Source organism: Antennarius striatus, chromosome 12, assembly GCF_040054535.1.
Source record: "Antennarius striatus isolate MH-2024 chromosome 12, ASM4005453v1, whole genome shotgun sequence".
NCBI lineage: Eukaryota > Metazoa > Chordata > Actinopteri > Lophiiformes > Antennariidae > Antennarius > Antennarius striatus.
This window is the reverse complement of record NC_090787.1, coordinates 2830827-2853261: the sequence shown is the minus strand read 5'-3', so window position 1 is coordinate 2853261 and position 22435 is coordinate 2830827. Positions and strand designations below refer to the sequence as shown.

Here is a 22435-nt window from a genome sequence, read left to right as displayed (position 1 = left end):
GAGTCAGAGGCTCTAAATACAGATCAGTTTCCTGGTATGATTCTCATTATAACTCCAGGTTGAGGGCAGCATGACTCAAACATGACTCACATCCATGTGGGCTTTTATTAAAATTAAGATTTACCACAAAAAGGGTAAAAAACAAAAACAAAAACATCACAACACATTAAAAACTATTGAGCTCTTTTGTAAGATTCAGTCTTTAATAGGCATAATTTTTGTGTAGGTACACACAAACCATAATAAAGTGTGATGCAGCACATTTCCCAATTTGGAACCCCCAGTTTGCACCTCTTAGCGGGGCTGCCCGCAGAGTTTCAGTCACGGGTTGGGGGTGGGGGTGGTGGTGGTGGTGGTGGGGGGGGGGGTGAATCTGCAGGACTCCGCTCACCACGCCTCGGTACGGTGGATTCGTCAGCCATATTGACTGTCTGCACCTCTTCTCCGGAGTCTCCGCCACAGACGCCCGCATAACTGTCCACGCTCGGCACGCAACAGCGTCCGGTTAAGCAGCGCAGCAAGAACCGGGAGGCTCTATTTTTACCCGCGGTGGATATATAAAGTACTCCCGCCTACTGGAGGGGGTGACAGTCGGACACATCCCCAGCGCGGCCAGGCGTTAGGTGAGTTTGATCCGTCTTTATCTCCGCGCGTCTCCGTTAAGCCGTTGTGGAACGAGGAGGGATTTTCTTGCACCGTGGCCGCCGGGCGGGTAACGGTGCTCTCAGACCGCTCCAGCAACGCGCACGGCGCTTATAAGTCCTTTTTATAACAGACTCCCGTTTGACATGCTGGTGGAAGGCGGCGACGCGCTGCGCATTTGGTGCTTCTAGTCGGATCCACGCGCGGTTCTTTTGGGGGGAGGACGGGTGAGTTAACCTGTGCCACCTCATGCCGGGGTGTTGTGTGTCGGTTCAGATGTTATGCAACGGAGCAGGGCTGACATTAGGAGTCAATGTAATGAGATGCTCGTCCTTTCTAGAATGACCTGAACGCGCTTGACGCGTCACAAACACCACATTTAAAAAAAAAATTAAATTAAATTAAAAAAAAAAAAGCCTTTATTTCACCAGGACACGCACGGGGGTTTTTTTGTGTTGAAATGTCGGCTTCTGTTGGGTGGTTTCCTCGCTGCTGATGTTTTGCAATGATCGGAACGGAAACAAAAAATTTAAAAAAAAAAAAAATTTTTTGCGCCGTTTGCAACTTTTGCGCCTGCTGACGACGCGCGTTTCTTTTTATTAAAAAAAAATATATATATATAGCAAATGGCGTTTGGAAGCAGATGTAGAGAACCTGTCCAGGTGTTGGTGCGCACGATCAGATGAGTCCAAAATACCTGCGTTTTATTCCAGTTCTACAGTTGTTTACGTCTAACTTGTGTCTCTCATCCAATTAGCCTCCATCAGGCGAGCAGCCGGTCTTGACACTTGTTGCTCCGCGAACACGTTCGCGTAAGGGGGTTGATTGTGGGTTATAAACTCTCTCCACTTCATTAAACGCGTTAGTCTGAGCGAGTTCAGGTGAGTTTAATCCGGGACACGCCACACTTTTTTGGGGTGTGTGTGTGTGTGTGTGGGGGGGGGGGGTCCCACGTAAACAGCCGTTCTGAATACAACCACAGTTACGCGCCCACACAAGATGCTAGCGGTCCATCTGGCACAAACAGAGGCTCAAGTCCGGGTTAGGGGAGTTCTAGAGTCTGATTGGCTGAAGTATGACAAAAAAGCGATCCCATTGGCTGACATCCCTGTCGATCAGAGCCGCCTACCACTTCGGCCACGCCTCCTCCTGCGGACTGAATTACAGTACATCTCATTTGAGAAAGAGGCTCCGTGCGTCCTGACACGGAACACTAGTGACGAACGGTTTTATATTTCTGGTTATTTTTGTTACCTGTTGACTAATCTCACCCGGATTATACTAGGGGAATGCCGATTTATTCTAATCAGAATCAGGTGAATAGACGTTGTTGTTGTGGAGTCATAGTTCAAGTTTACATTCAGAGTTAAAAGTTTAAAGTAACTTGAATTTATTCTGAACAAAAATATGTGGAGCGTTTTGGTGTGAAATTTAAATTTTGGAATAAATAAAGGGGTAATAAAGAGGTCTTGGTTTATTTTATACAGAAACAAATTTAGACGACAAAACAAACATATAATAAAATTAACAGATATCAGTTTGGGCTTGGCTGTGTGACACTTCTGGAGAGTTGTTCACACACCAGCTGTTACTGTGAGACCATCTCAAACTGTCTGCACTGATTGTGTCGACTGGATGTCTGGAAAATTGTCTTATTGTGCTTCTTACATGAAATCAGTTTGGTTTTTTTGTGTGTTTTTTTTTAATCCTGCAGCTATTGGTTGTTGGGGCAGTTCCCTAAACCCCAAAGTAAATGAAAGCACAAAACAAAAATTAGTTAATTAGTTTATTTTATTCACTTGTAGTTATTTTGACAGACATAACATTACTTCGCAGCTTTCACATACTTTCTTGAATGGGAGGAATTGCTTTTTAAAAAAAAATATTATAGTAAATAAAGTATTTTGGTTTTGTTGAAATTGTATTGATTACTTGTAGAAATAATCAACAGGCGAATTAATAATGGAAGCTGTCTTAACAGAATAATCTTGTATTCTAATTATTATAAGTGGTCTGTATTTGCATATTTCTTATTTCTGAGCAGCTTTTACTTTTCTAAATTAACAATAAGAGTATGTTTGTTGTGTGTTTGTGGGTCTGGAGATCACACCCTCGACAGCCGTTTGTGCTGTTGGACAAACACTCTCCTCCTTTCACTCGGTGAAGCATCAGTTGTCTCCTCTGTTGTACAAGTCGAGCCTTGTTGTCATGCAAAGCGGTTGGGGCAGCTTCCTGCTGTTGCAACAGCTGTTGGAAGTGTTTGTGTGTGTGTCTGTCGACTTGTATGTACAACAAGACATTTGTTAGCCACCGAAAACAAAGATGAGCCACAAATGGTTTCCTTCTCCCTCACTGAAAGCGTCTGTTTTAACTTTTGTTTGAAATGTGTGTCTTGGTCGCCATAATGATTGAACAACCACAATCTGTCTGAATGCATCCTGTCAACCAAAGCACTGAGAGTCCTCTTCCTCAACATGAATCGATAAAAGACAAGGAAAGTTGAACATTAGCTTGCAAAAAGTGAATTATTTATTTGTGCAATAATTTAAAAAAAATACAGGAAGCCAAACCAAAAGAATCCAGGTTGTGTTAAGTCAAAGGGCAGTCGTTCAAACTTCCTGATGAATTCATTGTGAAATTTCTCTGAATCTGAACCTATTTCAACTTTAAAAGAAACAGGGTTTTTGTGAAACTGATCAAAAATAATTCCTACTCCATCCATTATGGTGTAAGAAGCAAACCCCTGCTTTTTATTCATATAATAACTGACAACCAACTAAAGCTAACACGTCTAATTCAGATAAAAACAGCTGGATAAATGTTGTTGTTTTTTTTTTTACACACATTTATTAAGAAATGCTCATTCTGATAGCCTTGAACTGAAGAGGTTACTGTAATTTTGCTGATTTTATCGCTTTGTGTTGCTATTCTAGGCTACGCCATGCTGACGACACGCTACAAGCAGGGCCAGAATAGTTTTCCATCAACTATGAATGAAACCCAATCTGGTCATTTTTTAAGGACGGTGAGGGGGGGACAGGAATCAGTAAAATGGATGCAGGACTCTATAAAAGTGTGTGTAAAATTTAAATGAGTGTTCAGATTGATCTGGAAAGAGGAGATGAAAGAGAGAGAGCAGAGATTCTTTCTGCATGAATGGTGACCTGGAAGCTGGAACCTGTATCCGCTTGGGAGACCCCTGGTTGAACACACACACACACACGCACACGCACACACACACACACACACACACACACAGGTATTTACAAGGTAATGGGATGCTAAACAAAGGAGGCCTGTGTTCTTTTAGAAAGCGCTGGATGTTTTCATCTGCAACCACTATGTGTGTGTGTGTGTGTGTGTGTGTCCGTGTGCAAACCAGGGATCATAAAGCCTGGAGCTATTAAATACATTTGTAGATTTTAAGTGAAAGTCATCTAACATTCTACATTCAAGTCATGCAGGATGATTGAACTCAAGGAGCAAGACAATCACTTATTAGTATTCAGCGTCGTCTCCTGTCTCCTGGCTGCAGGCATATGGGTCAACTGAGGCTTTGAATTCGTATGTATCCCTCCCTGTAATGCTTTTTTTTTTTTTTTACCCCTCACTTTTGCACCGTTGCTAAGGTAGAATACGAAGGAAGGAGATATGGAGGTCGAGGGAAATTGCACAAGGAGGCTTGGTCGATAAACTCATCACTGACTGCACAGTTATTGTGTGTCTGCTTTAGGGTTTAGTCATTTAACTCAGGGACTTATGATGAAAGTTCAGTCTGCACTCAAGCGTAGCCGATGTTAAATGAGACAGAAACAATCACACACTTAGGATGCGTGTGGTGTTTTTATCTTTAGAGGCTGCAGCTAAACCGCTGGACTTTGAGGTCAAATCGAAAATGGTCGTACACGCAAAACGAGTTACATTAGAACGTCTTCATTGTTTGCTGTCATAATATTTAGTGGAAGTTGCTTAGTTACAAATTTTAAAATAATCACAACATAATCAATCTGTCTTGAGCTATATCTGGTGTAAATGGTGCGATGGACGACAGTCAGCTGACAGTACTGGCTGGATTTGAGCTTCTTTGTGCTTTGAAAATGAGGTTGGTGCGATTTGCCATTGCTGGCTTTGACATATTCCGGGCTTCATATACCCCCAGGATTTGGGCCCAGAAGGTCTGACGGAGCTGTGGATTGATTTGGAGGCCAACACCCCCCTTCCTCCCAGCTATGTGTTACATCAAAGTGAATTTCCGCAAGACTAATGGGAGAGGTAGAGAATCGGTACACATCTTTTAGAAGTGTTTTCATAAAGCTGTCTGATGGGATACTAAAATAGAGTCTGTCTCAAAGATCTTCAATATATATAAAATATGTAGAACCCCCAACCCCCGCTTCTCCCATGTCTGGAATAAGATTCTAATGAAAATGGAAACATTTGGGCTGTTAAAGCAATAAAGAAATCTGTGACCTACATGGATTTCTGCCAGCTTCACAACCCATTAACCCGCTCCAAAAGATTTCATATTACGCCAAACACCTCTGAAAAAACAGAAGAACACACAACCTACAGAGCAGAAGAGTAAGTCAAAGCACAAATGTGTTTGAAGCCTGTCCCTGAAAAGGAAAAGCTACTTAAATGCTAGTAAGACACTTATATTTTTTAACCCTTTTAAATTATTTAGCGAGCTGGCTTCTCTGATATCGATAGGTTGTGTGTTCACAGCTCGGGGGCCTCAAGCAACGAAGCTGCATCCTTGATTTTCTTTGGCTTGGTGGTGGGAACAGCCAATAAACCAGCAGCAGATGAGGTCAGTGTTGTTGAAGGCAAATAGTGAACAAAGGGCTCAGAAATGAAGCTCGCTTCCAGTTCTTTATGTAGCTTTGGTAGAGGGTCACAGCAATGTAAAATGTAATGGGAACCCACTGCTTTAAGTATATTTTCTCTTTAACTGTAATCCATTAAGGTATTTAAATGTACTTGTAAGAAACACATGAATAGTCACATTCTAGTAGGGTTCAAAGGTGGTACTACCATAGATCTGAATTCTGGGACGTGTGAGTATGGAAGACCCAACAAACCACATGATAACAGCAATAAAAGTCGAAGTAATTAGATCTTGCTAATCTTTTTCCAACATAGTGCTAACTCCGCTTTAAAAACTAGTTACTATCATTTGATAACTTTTCTATGAGTTTGGACAAATGTGGAGGGAAATAAAGGTGTACAGGTGTGGAGGTGTACAACTATGAGCTGGTCGTCTAATAGAAAGTTACAGAACAGCTATGTTGCGGCTAGTTTTATGGACGGATGTGCCTCCTGATGTGCCTACAACAGTTCTGGGCCAAATAAATATTGTTTCTCAAATTCTTTGAATCAAATCAACCGGTGGACAAACCCTGCTTCATATTGTGCAGTTCGTATATTTCTAAACGTCACTGCACAGGCCTGAACAATTGAGACCCAACGGCCATCAGAGTAACTTGACTTTTCAAACCGTTTTAATCCTCTGTGCTGACACTTGAGCTATTTTTGACCTCGCTCATCAAACGTCTGGTACTCGGTGGACACCTACCAACAGCTCCCTTTTAGATTCTAGTCCTTCAAAGCTGACATGCAGTTCCAGACAAACTGTCCAGAAAAGGCACCTCAACAGGTCAAGGGTAATCTGAAGACCTTATTTAAGTGACTTCTCAAAAAAAGAACAAAAGTCAGAACAAAAGAGTTCTCTCTCTCTTCATTAGATATCTCATTCTTTCCTCTTGTCTACCAAGTCTCTATAGCGGTCTACTTTTTTACCCTCTCTCAGATTGCCACTGAGAATGTTGTTTTTCTTGCTGATCAAACTCCAGATTCCATCTTCACTGCTTGGACTCATTTTCAGCTGTTGCCAAAGCAGCGGAGCGCAATAGCAGCTGTCACCACGAGTGTTTGCTCGATGTTCTTTCCTGGTGAACTCAATAGTTCACTGGGAGGCATCGGGGTTCTGCTGGACTCGGTTCACCTCCGGGTCAGTCAAAAGACGTCTTGGCAGAGTTGCAGTTTGGAAGGTAACTTGGCCTTGGTATAACCTCAGTCACAAGTCAGTCAGCAACAACCCGAGTATCTGTTGTTTTAATTTCAACCGATACAGGATTGTCTTTTATTCAGTTATAGTTATGCTGTCAGCATCTCTAATTTTTTTAAGTTTTATCTCTTTGCTGGCCTTGAAAATTTGTTTTGCATTTAGTCAATATTTTCTTTAACCAGAACAGATATGATTCTTTACAACCAATCAGTGGTTTGATCAGCTTGAAACTGCCACAGAGGTGATTCTAAAAAAAGGTAGCACAATATGCTTAAACTAATTGTGCTCATTTGAAGGCTTTGGGTGACTTTCTTCACAGGAAATAACGCATTGGTCTAAATCAAATTTTTTTTCACTGCAGCTGTAAAATTTTTACATCTTTACCGTTGTTGCTTTCATAAATGCGCTGTAGGTCGTGAATCGTCTTCAAACAGCTGCTGAGTGTCGACTGATGACACACTTGAGACATGTTGTGGTAACACTGGTTACCTAGACAACAGCTGATAAGTCACACGAATAGAATATATTCTCTAGTCTAGAAGCCAAATCAAGTTACTCCCTGATTAAAAACACGTAAAGCCGAAAATACCTCTCATTAATGATAACTGGTATGTTTTTTCCCTTTATTTCCATGGAAAAGTCCCCCAAATGAAAGTCAGATGGCAAACACTCAAAAGTAAAGGAGTGGGGTATAAAGGGGTGTCAATGCATGTGGTCAATTAAACCCAACAAATTTCATGAAAACAGCTTCAAACTGCTTGTGGTCTTTTGCACAGGTTTTGATGTTTTTGTTTGTAATAGTCATAAAATTTCAGCTCTATTAATCTCAAAATCCCCCTGAACAGAAACTACAAAAACAAAAATCTCATTAGGGACTAAATAGCCAAGAGTTCCTGGCTGCCAACGTCCACCAAGAGCTGCAGTAGGAAAGGAAAGATCAGACTGACCTGGCAGTGCCCTTCCCCTCCTGTCCTAAGCCTTCAAGAAAGGGTGTCATCACATCCTGAGTGGCCGAGAGCAGAACTCGCCAAGCTGTTCTTATTAAATTGGTATTTTGGTAAAGATTGTATGTCTAAAAAATCCTTTTTAAGTCAGGCAATGCTAGAACATTTGTTTTTGCTCTGTCCCAGGCTCTGGTGCCCCGAGGAGAGGCAGGAAGACGGAAGACGACTTCTTTGTGTTTTCTCATCAACAGGGGACGGGCGGAGAAAGGAGAAAGATGCCCAAACCAGTGAGTACCCACCCGGCTTTATGAGTGTTTGATATTCTCACCCTCGTGTCTGTGCTGTGGACCGTGTTTCAGGACAATGTTGCAGTAACTTTACATTTATTTTGGTGAGTTGCTGCAGTTTCACCTCGTCCCTGCAGCATCTTTGCTTCATCAGTTTGTCCTAAAGCTAAAATGTATTACTTCTGCAGATAGTATTGTTGTTGTGTTTTCTTTATGGTCAACTAAGAACTAAAACAAAGCCAAAGAGGCAGGATGTACAACTAATTTCTCTTCCAAAGAATTATACCCCACGTCTACTATCTGTCAGTAAGTTTACTGCACCGTATGTTTCATTGGTCAAGTATTCACATTATAACACAATCGATTATTTCACACAATATAATGCAAACCAGAAGTAACTGTTCAGCTCCGGTCAAACGCTGCTCTCTGCTTTGCCTGGTGGAACAGGAACAGCACTGAAGGGTTTAAGTTTCTGAGGGCAGGGAGGTTGACTGCAAGTGCAGGATTTATTTCAGGTCTTAAAAACAGAGCTAAGTCTCTGTATTCTTAAGTGCAGCCTACCATACCTGCTGTATCTGCTTTTTTTTTTTAATATATAAGTGGGCACAAAGTCTGGCCTCAGCGCTCCCATTCAGAAGTAATGTGTAACAGGAGTGCACAGAGTTTTTTGGGAAAACATGCACCCATGCGCTCACACAGTCGTCGGCTGTGTGGAGCTGCCCGTTGAACAGAGCAAACACAAAGAGAGCTTTCTCTGCTCTATTTTTGGCCTACAGGACAGTAGGAGCTTTCATGTTGCTCTGATACAAACACACGCAGGCCGAGTTTTCACTGCAGCTTAAAGGACGGGATTACGCAGCGAGTCCCGCGAAGCCATTTGTTTTATTACCTTTTAATATATCGAGGGCAGGAACGTTAACTCTAGGAATCAAAGACAGCCTGAATTTTGAATCAGTTTTTTTATTATAGGGATCAATAATTCTAATATTGTTGGTATATAATCATTTAAAAAAACATTTTAAAAAAACATTTAAGTGATGTGAACATAATCACTACATTTAAAATGTGCTGTTTTTAAATGCGTATCTTGTGGAAAGCCTTACCAGAACAGTAGAAGCTGTTATAACACCCTATGAATGGAAACCGGGATGGCAGCCAGTCGTTCCAATACTTTTCCACAGAGTGCATCTAGAATCTTAAAATCTTGAATTATGCATTTCATTTCTCAACATAAGGTGCTTTTCTACACATGTTCAGAAATATATTTACAGAGTGATATAACCAGCGTTAGGGTCAAGAAGTCTCCTTTAAATAACTTCAATATTTTAAGTCGTAGCTTCAGCTTCAACTGTGGAGAAGTCTGGACTACTATTAATGATTATTAATATTCACGTTCAGGAGGTGGAAGAAGTCAAATAAAATTCTGTTGCATTGGGATATCCCTCAAAATCCTGACAGTGAACCAATTCCAATTCCCATCAACTTAAAATAGATGACCAGAGGTCAGCGAAAGCTACAGTAAGGATAGAGAGGGTTTAATCGCTCACACAGTTATCTACTGCCAGCCAGCCATCCTGCCGAGCCCCCGCTCCATCAATCTCCATAATGGGGAATTAGGCCGGGACCGGTTCCTGGAAAGAGACCTGGAACATGTGATGGAAAAAGTAGTGTGAGGATAGGAGCTGAAGAGGGAGAGATGGGGGTGTCGTAAGTGATGAGAGACCGGGAGGAATGAAAACGAAGGGGGCTTTAAAAAGTAAAGATGTCACCAGAAAGGAGCATAAAACATGGAGGGACTGGAACTAAACTGCATCGACTCAAAGAAATCAACGACTCGTATCTGTGAGGACCAGCTGGAGAAGAAGCGAAGAGACTCAACCGTGTGGATGCAAACGAGAAAACTGGAATGAACGAGTACCGCCAGATCATTGAAAGCACCACAGGGCAGAAAAAGGCACATAGAGGGATAACAGAGGATTCGGGAGAGGACTGAGTGACGGGCACTTTGTTCATATCTGGACCAGAAAAATGACACCCAAGCTACCCTGGAGGGGAACTCCTGCTCCGGTTACATCAGGCTGTACTTTGACATTAATACTCGTAGTTGGACAGTAAACACATTGGTCCTTTCACTGCTTCATCCATGCATTCTCTGGGTGTTTTTGCCATGAAAGCACTTAAATGTCAGGTTGGCTTAAAAGCTCTGGCCCCTGCGGGCGTGCTTAATGATCATGGAACAAGCCAGGTAGGTAGCCTGGCTCCAGCGGCCTCGTTTCTGATGCAGCACAACAAAAGTGCAGAACAGCGATGGAAAACATCGACAGTTTCGCCGGCGAGGTGAGCGAAACGCCCACCGGCCCTGGAAAGAGTTGTTTTGTCAAGCTGCTTGCAAACGGGCTGTTGTCTGTCTGAAAGGCGAGACAGGCGATAGCCGTTCACCCTCAGGCCGGCCATTAAAAAGTGAATTCGGTCTGGACGGCTGCTCTTCTTCAGGCTATGATTTAATGGTGTTTCTGCGTCTGCATGCACCCCCTCAATAATGTGGGTGTTCATGGCTTTCATTCAGTTCAAAGGGGGTTTGTACAAAAGGCGCTCTTGAGCCGTCGGCTCACCAGAAAGCAAATGTTAGACAAACAGGAGGTGATTACATTTAATTTGGGAAAGGAAATGCCATGGAACAATCTCCTCTTCTCTGATGCGTTTTAATAATATGCATTAGACACAGCCAGAAGGACGGGACGTTGGAGAGCCGAAGGTGGAGCCTCGACGTCGGAGCAGTGTGAATGATCTCGAACGCCTCATGTGGAAACACATAATAGTATGGTTGATATGTGCTGTTAGGGATTTAATGTGGACATGTTATGTGTGTCTGATTGTTCACAGGAATACACTAAAACTCAACTGATTTTTATGAAACTCCCTGTGAGGTCGAGAAATGACAAAGACGAGGGTGTGAAATTTTAAGGTGGACCTGTATCCTGTTTCAAAATATTTCACTTTAAAAGCTCTGACAACAGCAGAAAAGTAGTTTTTAAATCTAGTATTGACATATTTTTCCAACACTTGGCATGTCCAAGAAGATCTGGAACTAGAACCAGAACAGTTTGTGTTCCAGAAGGTACTGTGCTTAACTACCTGGCCCTCCCACACCTGACCAGTTTGCTGTGTATGCTAAAAAATGTGCTTAAAAATTTGCAATGCAAACTTGTCAGTGGTGGTGTCAGAAAGTTGAGAATAGACGCCTCAGACAGCATTCAGTGACCTGTAGGTGGACGTTTGGGTCGTCTGCCTGCACAGAGTTCACAGCCTGGTGTGCAAGATTAAGGTGGAATTAACCAAGAGAGATTACTGCCCTGACTTTAATGGAAAAACAATTAGAAAACAACAGACCGAGCTGTTTAACCAGGTTTGAAATTATTAGAAGACTGTCAGATGAATGTGAAGGAATGCATTAAAGGGGCTGTGACCCCATGAAGACCCGGTGATGACAGGAAGCAAAAGTGAGGACGAGTGCAACCGTGAAGACAATGAAAACATCCTCACACACACATACACACACACACGCCCCTGGGGATTAAGTTGTGTATTGATTTTCTATATCTTTTTGCCAGTATTTACTGACTGTACCGTGGGCGTGTCTGTCCAAAGGTGGACCGGGTCCTTTGGGGTGTGAGATGCGCCGGGACGTCGTACATTATTGATATATTGCTGCGTTTTGCACATGTTGCCCCTCCTGGTCGTGGCGTCCCTAGGGGCAGGAGGCAGGACGAGGGCAGGAAGCAAGCTCGCACTGGAGGCTTTAAATATTTCAGAGGGCCATTTTCATTTATATAATGGGAATTATCCAAGTCGCTAAATCTAATTAGAGGGAGGGTGTGATGTCCCCCCCCCTCCCACCTCCTGCCCCTAACCTTCACTTCATTCAGTCACTGATTCATAGGAATGCATTAAAAAAAAGCTGAATTTTTAGGTTGAGTAGAGTAACACCCAAGTTACACAGAGAATAATTTGACATTGCTTGAAAGTGATAACAGAGAGCCTGCTTTGAATTCCTTGAATTCTTAGAAATGACTGTTCTTAGCGGACTGGTGCCCCGCAGTAGATGGCGGAGCACCTGCTACACCCAAATGAGACACGAGACTTGGACTTGAGACAGCTGACTTGCGGCTTAACTTGGACTTGCAGTACATTTCTAAGCATGTTAACAGCCCTGTGCATTCTAAGGGGGGCAGTTCATGTAGAAAACACAGTTTGGAAAGGGGCTTGACGTTGTGATTAAAGAGCAAATAAAGCCCCACATTTGTTCCGTGGTGGTGGCGGCTGATCACTCTGCTGAGACCTATTATTTACGGTAATTTAAACGTTTATGAACCCACTGATATTAAACCACCTTCTATCTGTATTACCTTTTCCCACACTCTTATCAACTGTTCAAAGCACTTTTGTGTCTCATGAAAGTCTGAGACTGACTGAACAGAGCAGACTTCCAGATGCCGTCAGCCAATAGAATGCGTGTACGGTATCACGTAACCGCCGACCAAAAATCCGCGATGAGATGGAGTCGCAATCGTTGATGCGCAATCGCGTGAGGGCGCACTATACACTTAAAAAGATTAAAAACCGCAACCAGGAAATCACACTTTTTCGTCCAATTAAGTAGATTTTTATGACATCTATTTTTGAATTCACTGCATGCTAAACAGTCTCAACTCCACGAGGAAGGCTTAAATGTCATCCTTAATTATAAGCACACTCCGGTGGCAGGTTTTCTTGTGGTCTACGTTCCCTGTTTGTCTCGGTGGCATTTTGTCCAGCAGCAGAAGGTCATGAAATTAAGGATTGTGGTCTGACACAATCACCCGCTGTATCTGTCAACGCTTTGCTGCTATCAGCTAGAAGACACGTTGCTAACTCGTATCAGTGCTTTGGCAGTCATGCAAACACACAAACGCAGACACAGGCAGGAAATAAGACACACATACCCACATCAGGACTGACCTACACAGTCGTCCTATTGAACCGTCCGGCTCATGCCTTACCTCTGGGGCGGGTCAGGTCTCCTGAGGTCACCCTGTCAAGGGTTAAACCCCTCCCAAGGTTGCCCAGGAGGCTTTGTAGAAAATTACATTTAAATTAGCTGCAGGGGTGTTGCTATGGAAACCTTATCATCCAGAACACAGAGTCACATGATGCAGCAGAATCGGCACAAAAGCCACCATGTGGCTCTTCTCCCATCCGTACACAGATGTGTGTTTTATTCTAGAATCACTGCCTCCAGTTAGTTCAGGTCTTTTTGGGTTCACATTGTCACATCGCTGTTACCTTTATATTGTATAACTGTCTAAAATTACATTATGTCTCTTAGTTTTGTGTATTTTTTGGGGGGGGAAATTGCACACAATGACACATTTTCCCAGGTATTTCACCAGAATCTGTTTCTACCTGACGATCAATAATTAATGATAAACATTGATGATATTAGAAAAAGGCTACTTGGTTGTACAAATACTAATGCAGTCAGAATGAAATCTGTTTTTGCTCAGTTTTTCTTCCCTTTCCCTTTGTCTTGACTACTTCCATTTAATCTCTTACACATATTTCATGCTTCATTTGCTCTCCTTTAATCTGCCCTTTTTTTGTTGACACATTCTTAACATCTCTACATTTAATTTCAGGACTTTCACTGTTCCCTTTGCTCTAGTTTTACTTCTATATTCCGTCTCTTTGTGGGTTGACCACACTTTTTTATTACTTTCCATTTCACCTTTCATAATGATGGAGCTTTCTCTGGAGTGACATGTTCTTTGACCGTCTAACAGCTGTATTTGACATTGGCTGTTTGGGTTCATCGGTTTCCCAACATGTGAATTTCAATCTGTTATGATGGGAGAGGCTGCTGCATTCTGTTTTTATATCGTGTTAAGTATAAAATATTTAAATAACTGATGAAGCACAGGAAGATTATCTCAACACCAAGAAGAGGGACAACTTTTTAGTCCGTAGCGGTCTTGTAACAAGTCGTAATATCAAATCTATCAGTTCTATATGTTTATCGCATTCATTTTTGTCTTCTCTGCAGATCAACGTTCGCGTCACCACCATGGACGCTGAGCTAGAGTTTGCCATCCAGCCAAACACGACGGGCAAACAGCTGTTTGATCAGGTAAAGCACCAACAGGCTCAAAAACAGGACATTTCTGTTTTTTCTTGTCCTTTGTGAGAACAGCTGCAGTCACTACAGGCGGTCATAAATACACATTTATGATTTCAAAATGAGATGACCTTCTGAATAGAATCACATTGTCAGCCATCAGTGCGTGCCAGTGGGCGCTCGGGTGGGTCTGGGCTGGTCCTGGTTCTGTGAACGATGACACACAAAGTGCTCTTTGTCTGAACTGGGAGCTCTTAAGGGCCGGAGCATGGACGTGTTGGGTGGATGATGTGGGTCGCAGACGTGAAAGGGCAGCTTTCAGCATTGTTTCACGCTGACGTTTGTTGAGCTGGTTGGAAAAAGAATATTAAAAAGATTCCTTCTTTTTAATATTCTTTTTCTGTGTTGTTGTTCTTCCTGTTTTTCTACGTCATAGTAGGGAACACATCACAGATTGGTTCTGTGTGCATTTTAAATTTATAGTATCTTTATAGTATCTAGAATTAACACATTAAATCTTGTTAAAGCGTCAGTAAAGAAACGTTTGGCGTCATGTTTCAAGAACGCCTCATCTGAATTTGGTCCAAACATCCACTCAAGGATGAAGTGATAACGGATTTGGGAGTCAAACGTCAAACATTAAGGTCATCCTGACTGCACAAAACGTGTTTCTGGTCATAACTCAAGTATTCACAAGAAAACATCACACAAACACAGGAAAGAATGAATTGATGAAGCGACAACATTCCATATCAGGAAAGTCAGAGAACATTTTGACATGTCATGTTTGACACAAACTCTTCTCTGCCTGTTATTCAGCCATCGTTGATCCAGAATCAAGGTTTAAATGCTGTTTATTGCTTGTTAAGGGGGGAAGTCATGCCAAAAGTGTGTGGTCGGGCCTGGAAGCTGTTTCATTTTTAAACGCTGCAGATTCATATGAATGAAGAGAGGGCGCCATTGATGAAGCGGATGTTGTGCTAAATATATCATCCATAAGCTGACACACACACACACACACACACACACAGAACAATAAAAGGCCTCAGCGTCGATCCACTTGAGTTTATATCCCAATAATTCATCCACAATCTGAAACATGTCTAAATCTGCAGCTGAGCTCTCGGCGTCTGCACAGCTGTTTTCTGCATCCGGCATTCCCAGCCGGATTCCCGCTAGAGGCACTATTTGTGTGTCTGTGTGCACAACCATGAGCGTGTTTTTACCCTATTAGATGTGTTTGTGCATCGTACGGACGGCGTAATGATGTCCTGCTCATGTGGAACAGTTTGTGAATGAGAAAAACATGTGAGCGTCTTTGGCGAAGAGCTGCGAGGGATCGTAAAGGGAAAAGCAAATGGAAAAGAGAGAAGCAAGAGAGGAAGTTTGGAGCCTCTCTCAGTCTGTCTGGATTAGTGTATGTAAATAATCCTAAAGCCTCTCCGTTACCATGAAAGGGATACGATGAAGTCTGGTGTGTTGCTGGATGTGAAGACCCTCAACTGTCGTAGCAACTGTTTGGACAAAGCCAGACTTTTGAAGAAAAGTCTTTGGTTTCAGAACGAGGTGTTCGGCGAACACACATGGAAGTTTTTGTTGTTCGTTTTTCACATCTTTCTGTCGGGGCGCTTATTTTTCTTGTGTGCTATGTAACCAATGACGACAGCGTCTTATTGTGAAATTAACTTCCTCGTTTTTTCCTCTTTGATGTGTTTGATTCCAGGTGGTGAAGACAGTGGGTCTGAGGGAGATCTGGTTCTTTGGTCTTCAGTACACAGACAGTAAAGGCTACATCACGTGGCTCAAACTCAACAAGAAGGTGAGACATTTCTCAATCTTTTCTTGATTGAAGGCGTGACTTCAGGTTTCCTCAAGACATGCGATTAACATGTGATAGAGGCGTTGATGAATTAACGTGTGTGGGTTTTCTCTCCAGGTCACCCAGCAGGATGTGAAGAAGGAGAATCCTCTGCAGTTCAAGTTCAGAGCCAAGTTCTTTCCAGAGGACGTGTCTGAGGAGCTCATCCAGGAGATCACCCAGAAGCTCTTCTTCCTGCAGGTACCGTAGAAGCGGAGTCAAACCTGCCCAGGTGTTTCCACTGCATTGTTTGTGTGTTAGAAGGATTTGGGGGATTTTATATTGTGCAGCTCATCTGACTGAATCGTGCTCTTATGTTATCTGTGGAACATCTTACGTTTGTTTGTTTGTCTGTTTGTTTGTTGTGCAGGTGAAAGAGGCCATCCTGAATGATGAGAACTACTGCCCCCCAGAGACGGCTGTGCTGGTGGCGTCCTACGCCGTCCAGGCCAAGTATGGAGATTACAGCAAAGACGTTCACAAGCTGGGCTACCTGGCCTCTGACCGGCTACTGCCACAGAGGTACAGTACACTACAGTACACTGCAGTACACTACGTTACCTGTACTACACTATACTGCACTGAACTACATTATGCTACACTGTGATACACTATACATACAGTATTCTACACTCTACTGTACTACAGCACACTCTACTACACCAGACTACACTGTGCTAAACCACCCTATACTGTACTGTACTACACTGTACTATACTACACTACACCACAGTATTCCGTACTACACCACACTCTACTACACACCACACTAGGCTCTACTGTATTATACTGTACTACACCGCACAATTTTGTACTACATTGCATTATACTGCACCACACTATATTGTAGTATACTGTACAGTACTCCACACACTATACTATACCTATGCTGTATTACACTACACTACACCATACTATACTACACTGTACCACAATATACTACACTTGACTATACCAAACTATACCATACCATATTGTATTATTCAAAGGAAAAAGTCTGTTATCTTTTGTAATGAAGTCTCTACATACATTACTATACAAAATATGAAGCTATACTACACTACACCAGTATTTTAATACTATATTCATAATATATTCAATGGGGCGGCAGTGGCTCAGCGGTAGAGCAGATGTCGGTGGTTCAAATCCCGCTCCCGCCATGACATCCCTCAGAGTGTGAGCTGACGGTGGGAGACGTCAGCCACTGCCGAGGCGCCCTGGAACAAGGCGCCGTCCCCCACACAAGCTGCTCGTTTGGGGCGCGACCCCCTGTGCGCGTCCCGTCACTCTGCCTCCCCCTACTGTTTGTGTGATGTGTTACTAATTGCATGCCTACTGGCCCCCAGTGTGTTGTGTTCAGGGGCCTGTATTCAAAAACTATGTGTGTATGCATGACTAACCAAAGACTGTAACCACATGCAAAAAGAGTGAAGAGTGTAAAGATAATTTCCCCACGTGTGGACGAATAAAGTAGATTTAATTTAATCTTAATTTAGCCCCTAAAATATATAAAGATGAAAATGTGAAACAGCTTCAATTTAAATAAAAGCTGCATGGAGTAAAATTAATACAAAACATTAACCCTTTACCAGTCAACTAGTCACACATAGAGATTGTTACTGAGCTGCAAAGGAAGGCATTAATGTTACAAATATTACCTTTATGATAAGATCATTATTATAATTTATATTACAAGCTGAATCACATAGAGTTAACAAAGAGACCACTCTGCAGTACCAGTGTTTGTTGCTTTACATATTCACATAGACATATTTTACATATTCATTGTCTTGTGTATGTTTTGTAGAGTCCTGGAGCAGCACAAGCTGACAAAGGAGCAGTGGGAGGACAGAATACAGGCCTGGCATGAGGAGCACAGGAGCATGCTCAGGTAAGTGTGCACCGTTGTGACATTTAGTGTGAAACTAGTGTTTGAGGAGTGTGATTTTCAAAGAGATGCGTGTTTTACAGAGAGGACGCGATGATGGAATACCTGAAGATCGCTCAGGATTTAGAGATGTACGGCGTCAACTACTTTGAAATTAAAAACAAGAAGGGGACAGAACTGTGGCTGGGGGTCGACGCCCTGGGACTCAACATCTACGAGCACGAAGACAAGTAAACACACACACACACACCTCATACATAGCTCATTAATATCTAATAAGAGTAAATATTGATTTTTTTTGTCACAGGTTTGATCTGGTTGATATGTCCTCATTCATTGATCACTGATTGCTAAAATTTAACACACTTATAAATAATTTTAGTTGAACTATTAAATATACTGTAAAAATCAGATATCATTACAACACAGGTTTCCCTTCCCTTGGTTACCTTAGACCACTTTAATTTGAGCACAGCGCCCTCCTCTGGAGGTGAAGAGCAGCTCTGATGAAGAACCTGAAAACAGGCTTTTATCTGACCCAGTATGTTGAGTTAATTTTTACCTTTGAAAGGGGGAGTGTTTAAACAAACACATAAAAAGTTAATCGTCATTGGTTTTTAACTATTAAAGAAAAACCTCTTTGTTGCCACTTAAGGTTGTCACCAAAGATCGGCTTCCCCTGGAGTGAGATACGAAACATTTCCTTCAACGACAAGAAATTTGTCATCAAACCCATCGACAAGAAAGCCCCGGTGAGTGTTGAGAAGGGGTCTTACTTATGTTTTTCAAAGCACGTGTGTAACACCATTGTGCCCGTCCTTCATGTCTGCTGCAGGATTTTGTGTTTTACGCTCCTCGGTTGCGTATCAACAAGCGCATCCTTGCTTTATGTATGGGAAACCATGAGCTGTACATGAGGAGGAGGAAGCCAGACACCATCGAGGTGCAGCAGATGAAGGCTCAGGCCAGAGAAGAGAAGCACCACAAACAGATGGAAAGGTACGTACATCTGTAGCTTCGTCTAGGAATACCATCTTTTCTGAATTCATGCTGGAAATGATGGCTTCCTGTTCTTATAGTAATCCAGAAAGAAAAATTCATCTGCGCTAACTTGCTATCCTTTCTGAGCAAACATAAAACTTTGCAGTTGTTGCAAAAAACCCCAAAACAAGACATTAATAGATGGAGCTGGTTTAATAAAGTTGTTTTTGTGACAACAAACAGCAGCTTCACCACTGTATTATTATTATTAAAGGAATTAATTTATAAAATTAAGTGTTAAAATTTCACCTGGATTCCTTTTATATCAAAATCAAGCCATGTTTGGATTTGAATTATGACTTTTGTTGCTATATTTAAAACTATGCTCTGACGTTTGAGTAATAATTCCTCTGATTTCTTCAGGTTTTAGTCATCAGCTGATAATAGCTAAAATATAATTATGAATATTTAAATGAATAAATATGTAGACAACTTGAACGCTTTTTTAACATGTCGAAAACTGAGCTTCTCTCGCAGCATTATCTGGCGTTACACATTTTCAACACTGGTAGGCGGTGCTGCGGAAAAACAAATCTGCAGGCCTGAGCTGATGCACAAAAAACAAGCAGCATGTTTTGCTCTTCATATCAGGATGTGTAACAGTGCTTTTTATTTTTAAATATATGTAATATTATGCTGTTTCAAGAACTTAACAATAACAGAAAGCATTGAGCACCACAGGCTAAACTGGGATAGATTTTTCCACAAGGATGTTTTAAAAAAGAAAAGAATTCATGAAACAAGATTGATGAAAAAGTTTTGATATGACCAGATTTGGTGTAAATACGTCTCTGGCTGGGTTGACGTTTTTTGTTTTGTTTTTTTCTGACAGAGCGCAGCTGGAGAACGAAAAGAAGAAGCGCGAGCATGCTGAGAAAGAGAGGGAGCGAATAGAGCGAGAGAAGGATGAGCTGATCGAGAGGCTGAGGCAGATTGAAGAGCAGACACAAAGAGCCCAGAAGGGTAGGAGAAATGAGTTTGTTCATTCATCAATGTCTGATCGTCCTTGATGGACAGCCGTTGGCGTTTAGACCACCTCATTGTGTGACACCTGTATTCACTTGTGTGTAACTGCAGACCTGGAGGAGCAGACCCGCAAGGCTCTGGAGTTAGAGCAGGAGAGGAAGAGGGCGAAGGAGGAGGCGGAGCGATTAGAGAAGGAGAAGCAGGCGGCCGAGGAGGCGAAGGCGTCGCTGGCTCAGCAGGCTGCAGACCAGATGAAAAACCAGGAGCAACTGGTACCAGTTTTACACAAGCACTGCTCCCAACACCTCGTCTGTACTCTTGTAGTTTGGTGCTGCTGTGCAAATGACACCGTTTGACCTCAGCTAGCTCAGAACGCGGGATTTGTTGTTTGAAGGCAGTGATGATGTGTGTGTTTTTCTTTACCAACAGGCTGCGGAGTTAGCAGAATTCACCGCCAAAATCGCTCTGCTTGAGGAGGCCAAAAGGAAAAAAGATGACGAAGCAACGGAATGGCAACACAAAGTAATATCACACCAAAGGGAGAATATATTCCCTGTTTTTATGATCCTTTGCTCCTGTATAAGTGAAGCAATCCATTTGGTTAAATATTACTTGATAAGCCATTTAAATTTATGGCCCCAACTGTGGTCAGACGCGTGCATCCTTCTCTTTTCAACCAGAATCGCTCTGGTTCCCTTTGTAATCCTGCTCATGTCTCACATCCAGGCTCTGGCGGCGCAAGACGACCTGGAGAGAACCAGGGAGGAGCTGAAGTCGGCCATGACGTCCCCGCCGGCTCCGGAACACGACGAGCACGACGAAACGAACGCCGAGGCCAGCGCCGAGCTGCTCAGCGAGGGCGTCTCCAGCCACCGCAGCGAAGAGGAGCGCATCACCGAGGCGCAGAAGAATGATCGCGTCAAGAAACAGTTACAGGTAAAGAAGAGAGATAAAACGCCAACTGAACATTATCGACGCGTGAAATTCGTCCTTGTCCATTGGTATTTAATTGATTAAATGGAAACTAAAGCTACACCACATATGAAAAGCTTCTTAAACTGTCTTAAAAAAACAGGAAAAGAACCGAAAAGTTCATAAATATATTAAGAATTTATTAAACGTGACCTTCAACCCATATCATGAATGAAAGTTCATGCTGTTTCATTGTTTTCAATAAAAATTAATGAATTCACGCTGAACCATGACGACTTCGCCAAGTTCCTGCTAACGGTAGCTCATTCGTGGGTTTTTTTTTTGTTTTCACTCTACGCGCAGGCTCTCAGTTCGGAACTGGCCGAGGCTCGGGACGATACCAAGAAAACGCAGAACGATATGCTGCACGCCGAAAACGTCAGAGCAGGAAGAGACAAGTACAAAACCCTGCGTCAGATTCGCCAAGGCAACACCAAGCAGCGCATCGATGAGTTCGAGTCCATGTGAGGCAGGAGGAAGGAAGGAAGGGCGGATACAAAAAGAGCCGCTTCGTCTCGATTGGATGACGACGCCTCGCGTTTTATCGTAAAGCCCGGAAGCTGCTGCCGCCAAGAACTCCTGCCCGTTCTCTACCTAGGAGACGGACCGGCTAACAGGCTTTGTAGCTTTAGCCTCGCCAAAGCCTAGCAGCGATTGGCCAATCATACTGCTACCTGCTTTTTAGAGCTCCACCCCCTCCCCGATGAAGCACACCTGTAAGAAAAATAGCAAGCAATATGTCCTGTCGATCATGGACGTCTCCCTCCTACATTTTTAAAGCTTGCATGCATCAGAATTGAGTAACAACAGAAATGTTAGACGAAGTCAGAGACTGGACCTTACTGGTTGCGGTTTTTGCTTTTATATATGACACAATAAAACGGCCATCTGTAGCTTGTTGTTGCCGGCACACTCGCCCATAAAGCTTTAATATTTGTAACTTCTTTTGTCCTCTGTTGAAAGAGTGGAATAACTTGTTTTTTAAAAGCCTTATTCATCTCTTTTCCTTCCCTCGTAGTGTTTCTTTATGTCGGTTTGTCGATCCGTTCGTTGTTCATGTCTCATCTGCTAACTGGAACTCTGACAGCTGTAAGCAACAGATATGCAAACTAAATTAGCTTATTTTACATTTTTGCTGTGCTGGCATCTTTATCCATTGAGACGTTTGTTCAAATGAATATTTTGCCCCGCAATAAAGAATGAATTTATATTTCCAACTATGTAGCAGCAGCATGATCTTGAGGCTCTGGCCTGAAGCTACAGTGTGCAATGAAAGCAGTTCTTAATGTGCACATTGGTCAGACAACAGCAGAACATAATGAAAGGTGTTGTCGTTAACATTATTTTTGCATCATTTAAGATGAGAATCTGGTAAATGACAGCAGGAACCAACTTTAATGATTTTTTTTTTTTTTTTATCAATAGAACAGGATTTCTATAGCTTCATAAGAAATCCAAAATGTGTGGGGGTTTTTTTTAAAAATTTGTTTAATTTTAGAGTTGTGTTGATTTTTATGGATCGCAATTGTGGTTTAGTGTTATGTCATTCCATTAATAAAAGTGAATAAAAATGTTGATTAAGCACAAAAACAATAGAGGAAACAAACATATTTTGATCC

General features: G+C 42.4%; 1 protein-coding gene across 3 annotated transcripts; it reads left to right on the top strand.

Annotated features, from left to right (window-relative positions):
* Positions 1-371: 371 nt before the first annotated feature.
* Positions 372-22393, top strand: LOC137604936 (radixin). Of its 3 annotated transcripts, XM_068329191.1 has the most exons (16): positions 372-623; positions 5368-5452; positions 7840-7940; positions 14020-14103; positions 15815-15910; positions 16028-16150; positions 16320-16471; positions 17757-17840; positions 17921-18067; positions 18493-18589; positions 18673-18836; positions 19711-19841; positions 19956-20116; positions 20274-20366; positions 20571-20780; positions 21120-22393. In XM_068329191.1, the coding sequence occupies exons 3-16, from the start codon at positions 7929-7931 to the stop codon at positions 21282-21284; spliced, it is 1719 nt and encodes a 572-aa protein (XP_068185292.1). In that variant the 5' UTR covers positions 372-623; positions 5368-5452; positions 7840-7928; the 3' UTR covers positions 21285-22393. The 3 variants fall into 3 exon arrangements, with proteins under 3 accessions (XP_068185292.1, XP_068185291.1, XP_068185293.1); XM_068329190.1 differs by lacking the exon at positions 5368-5452; XM_068329192.1 differs by lacking the exons at positions 372-623; positions 5368-5452 and adding an exon at positions 685-869.
* Positions 22394-22435: the final 42 nt, after the last annotated feature.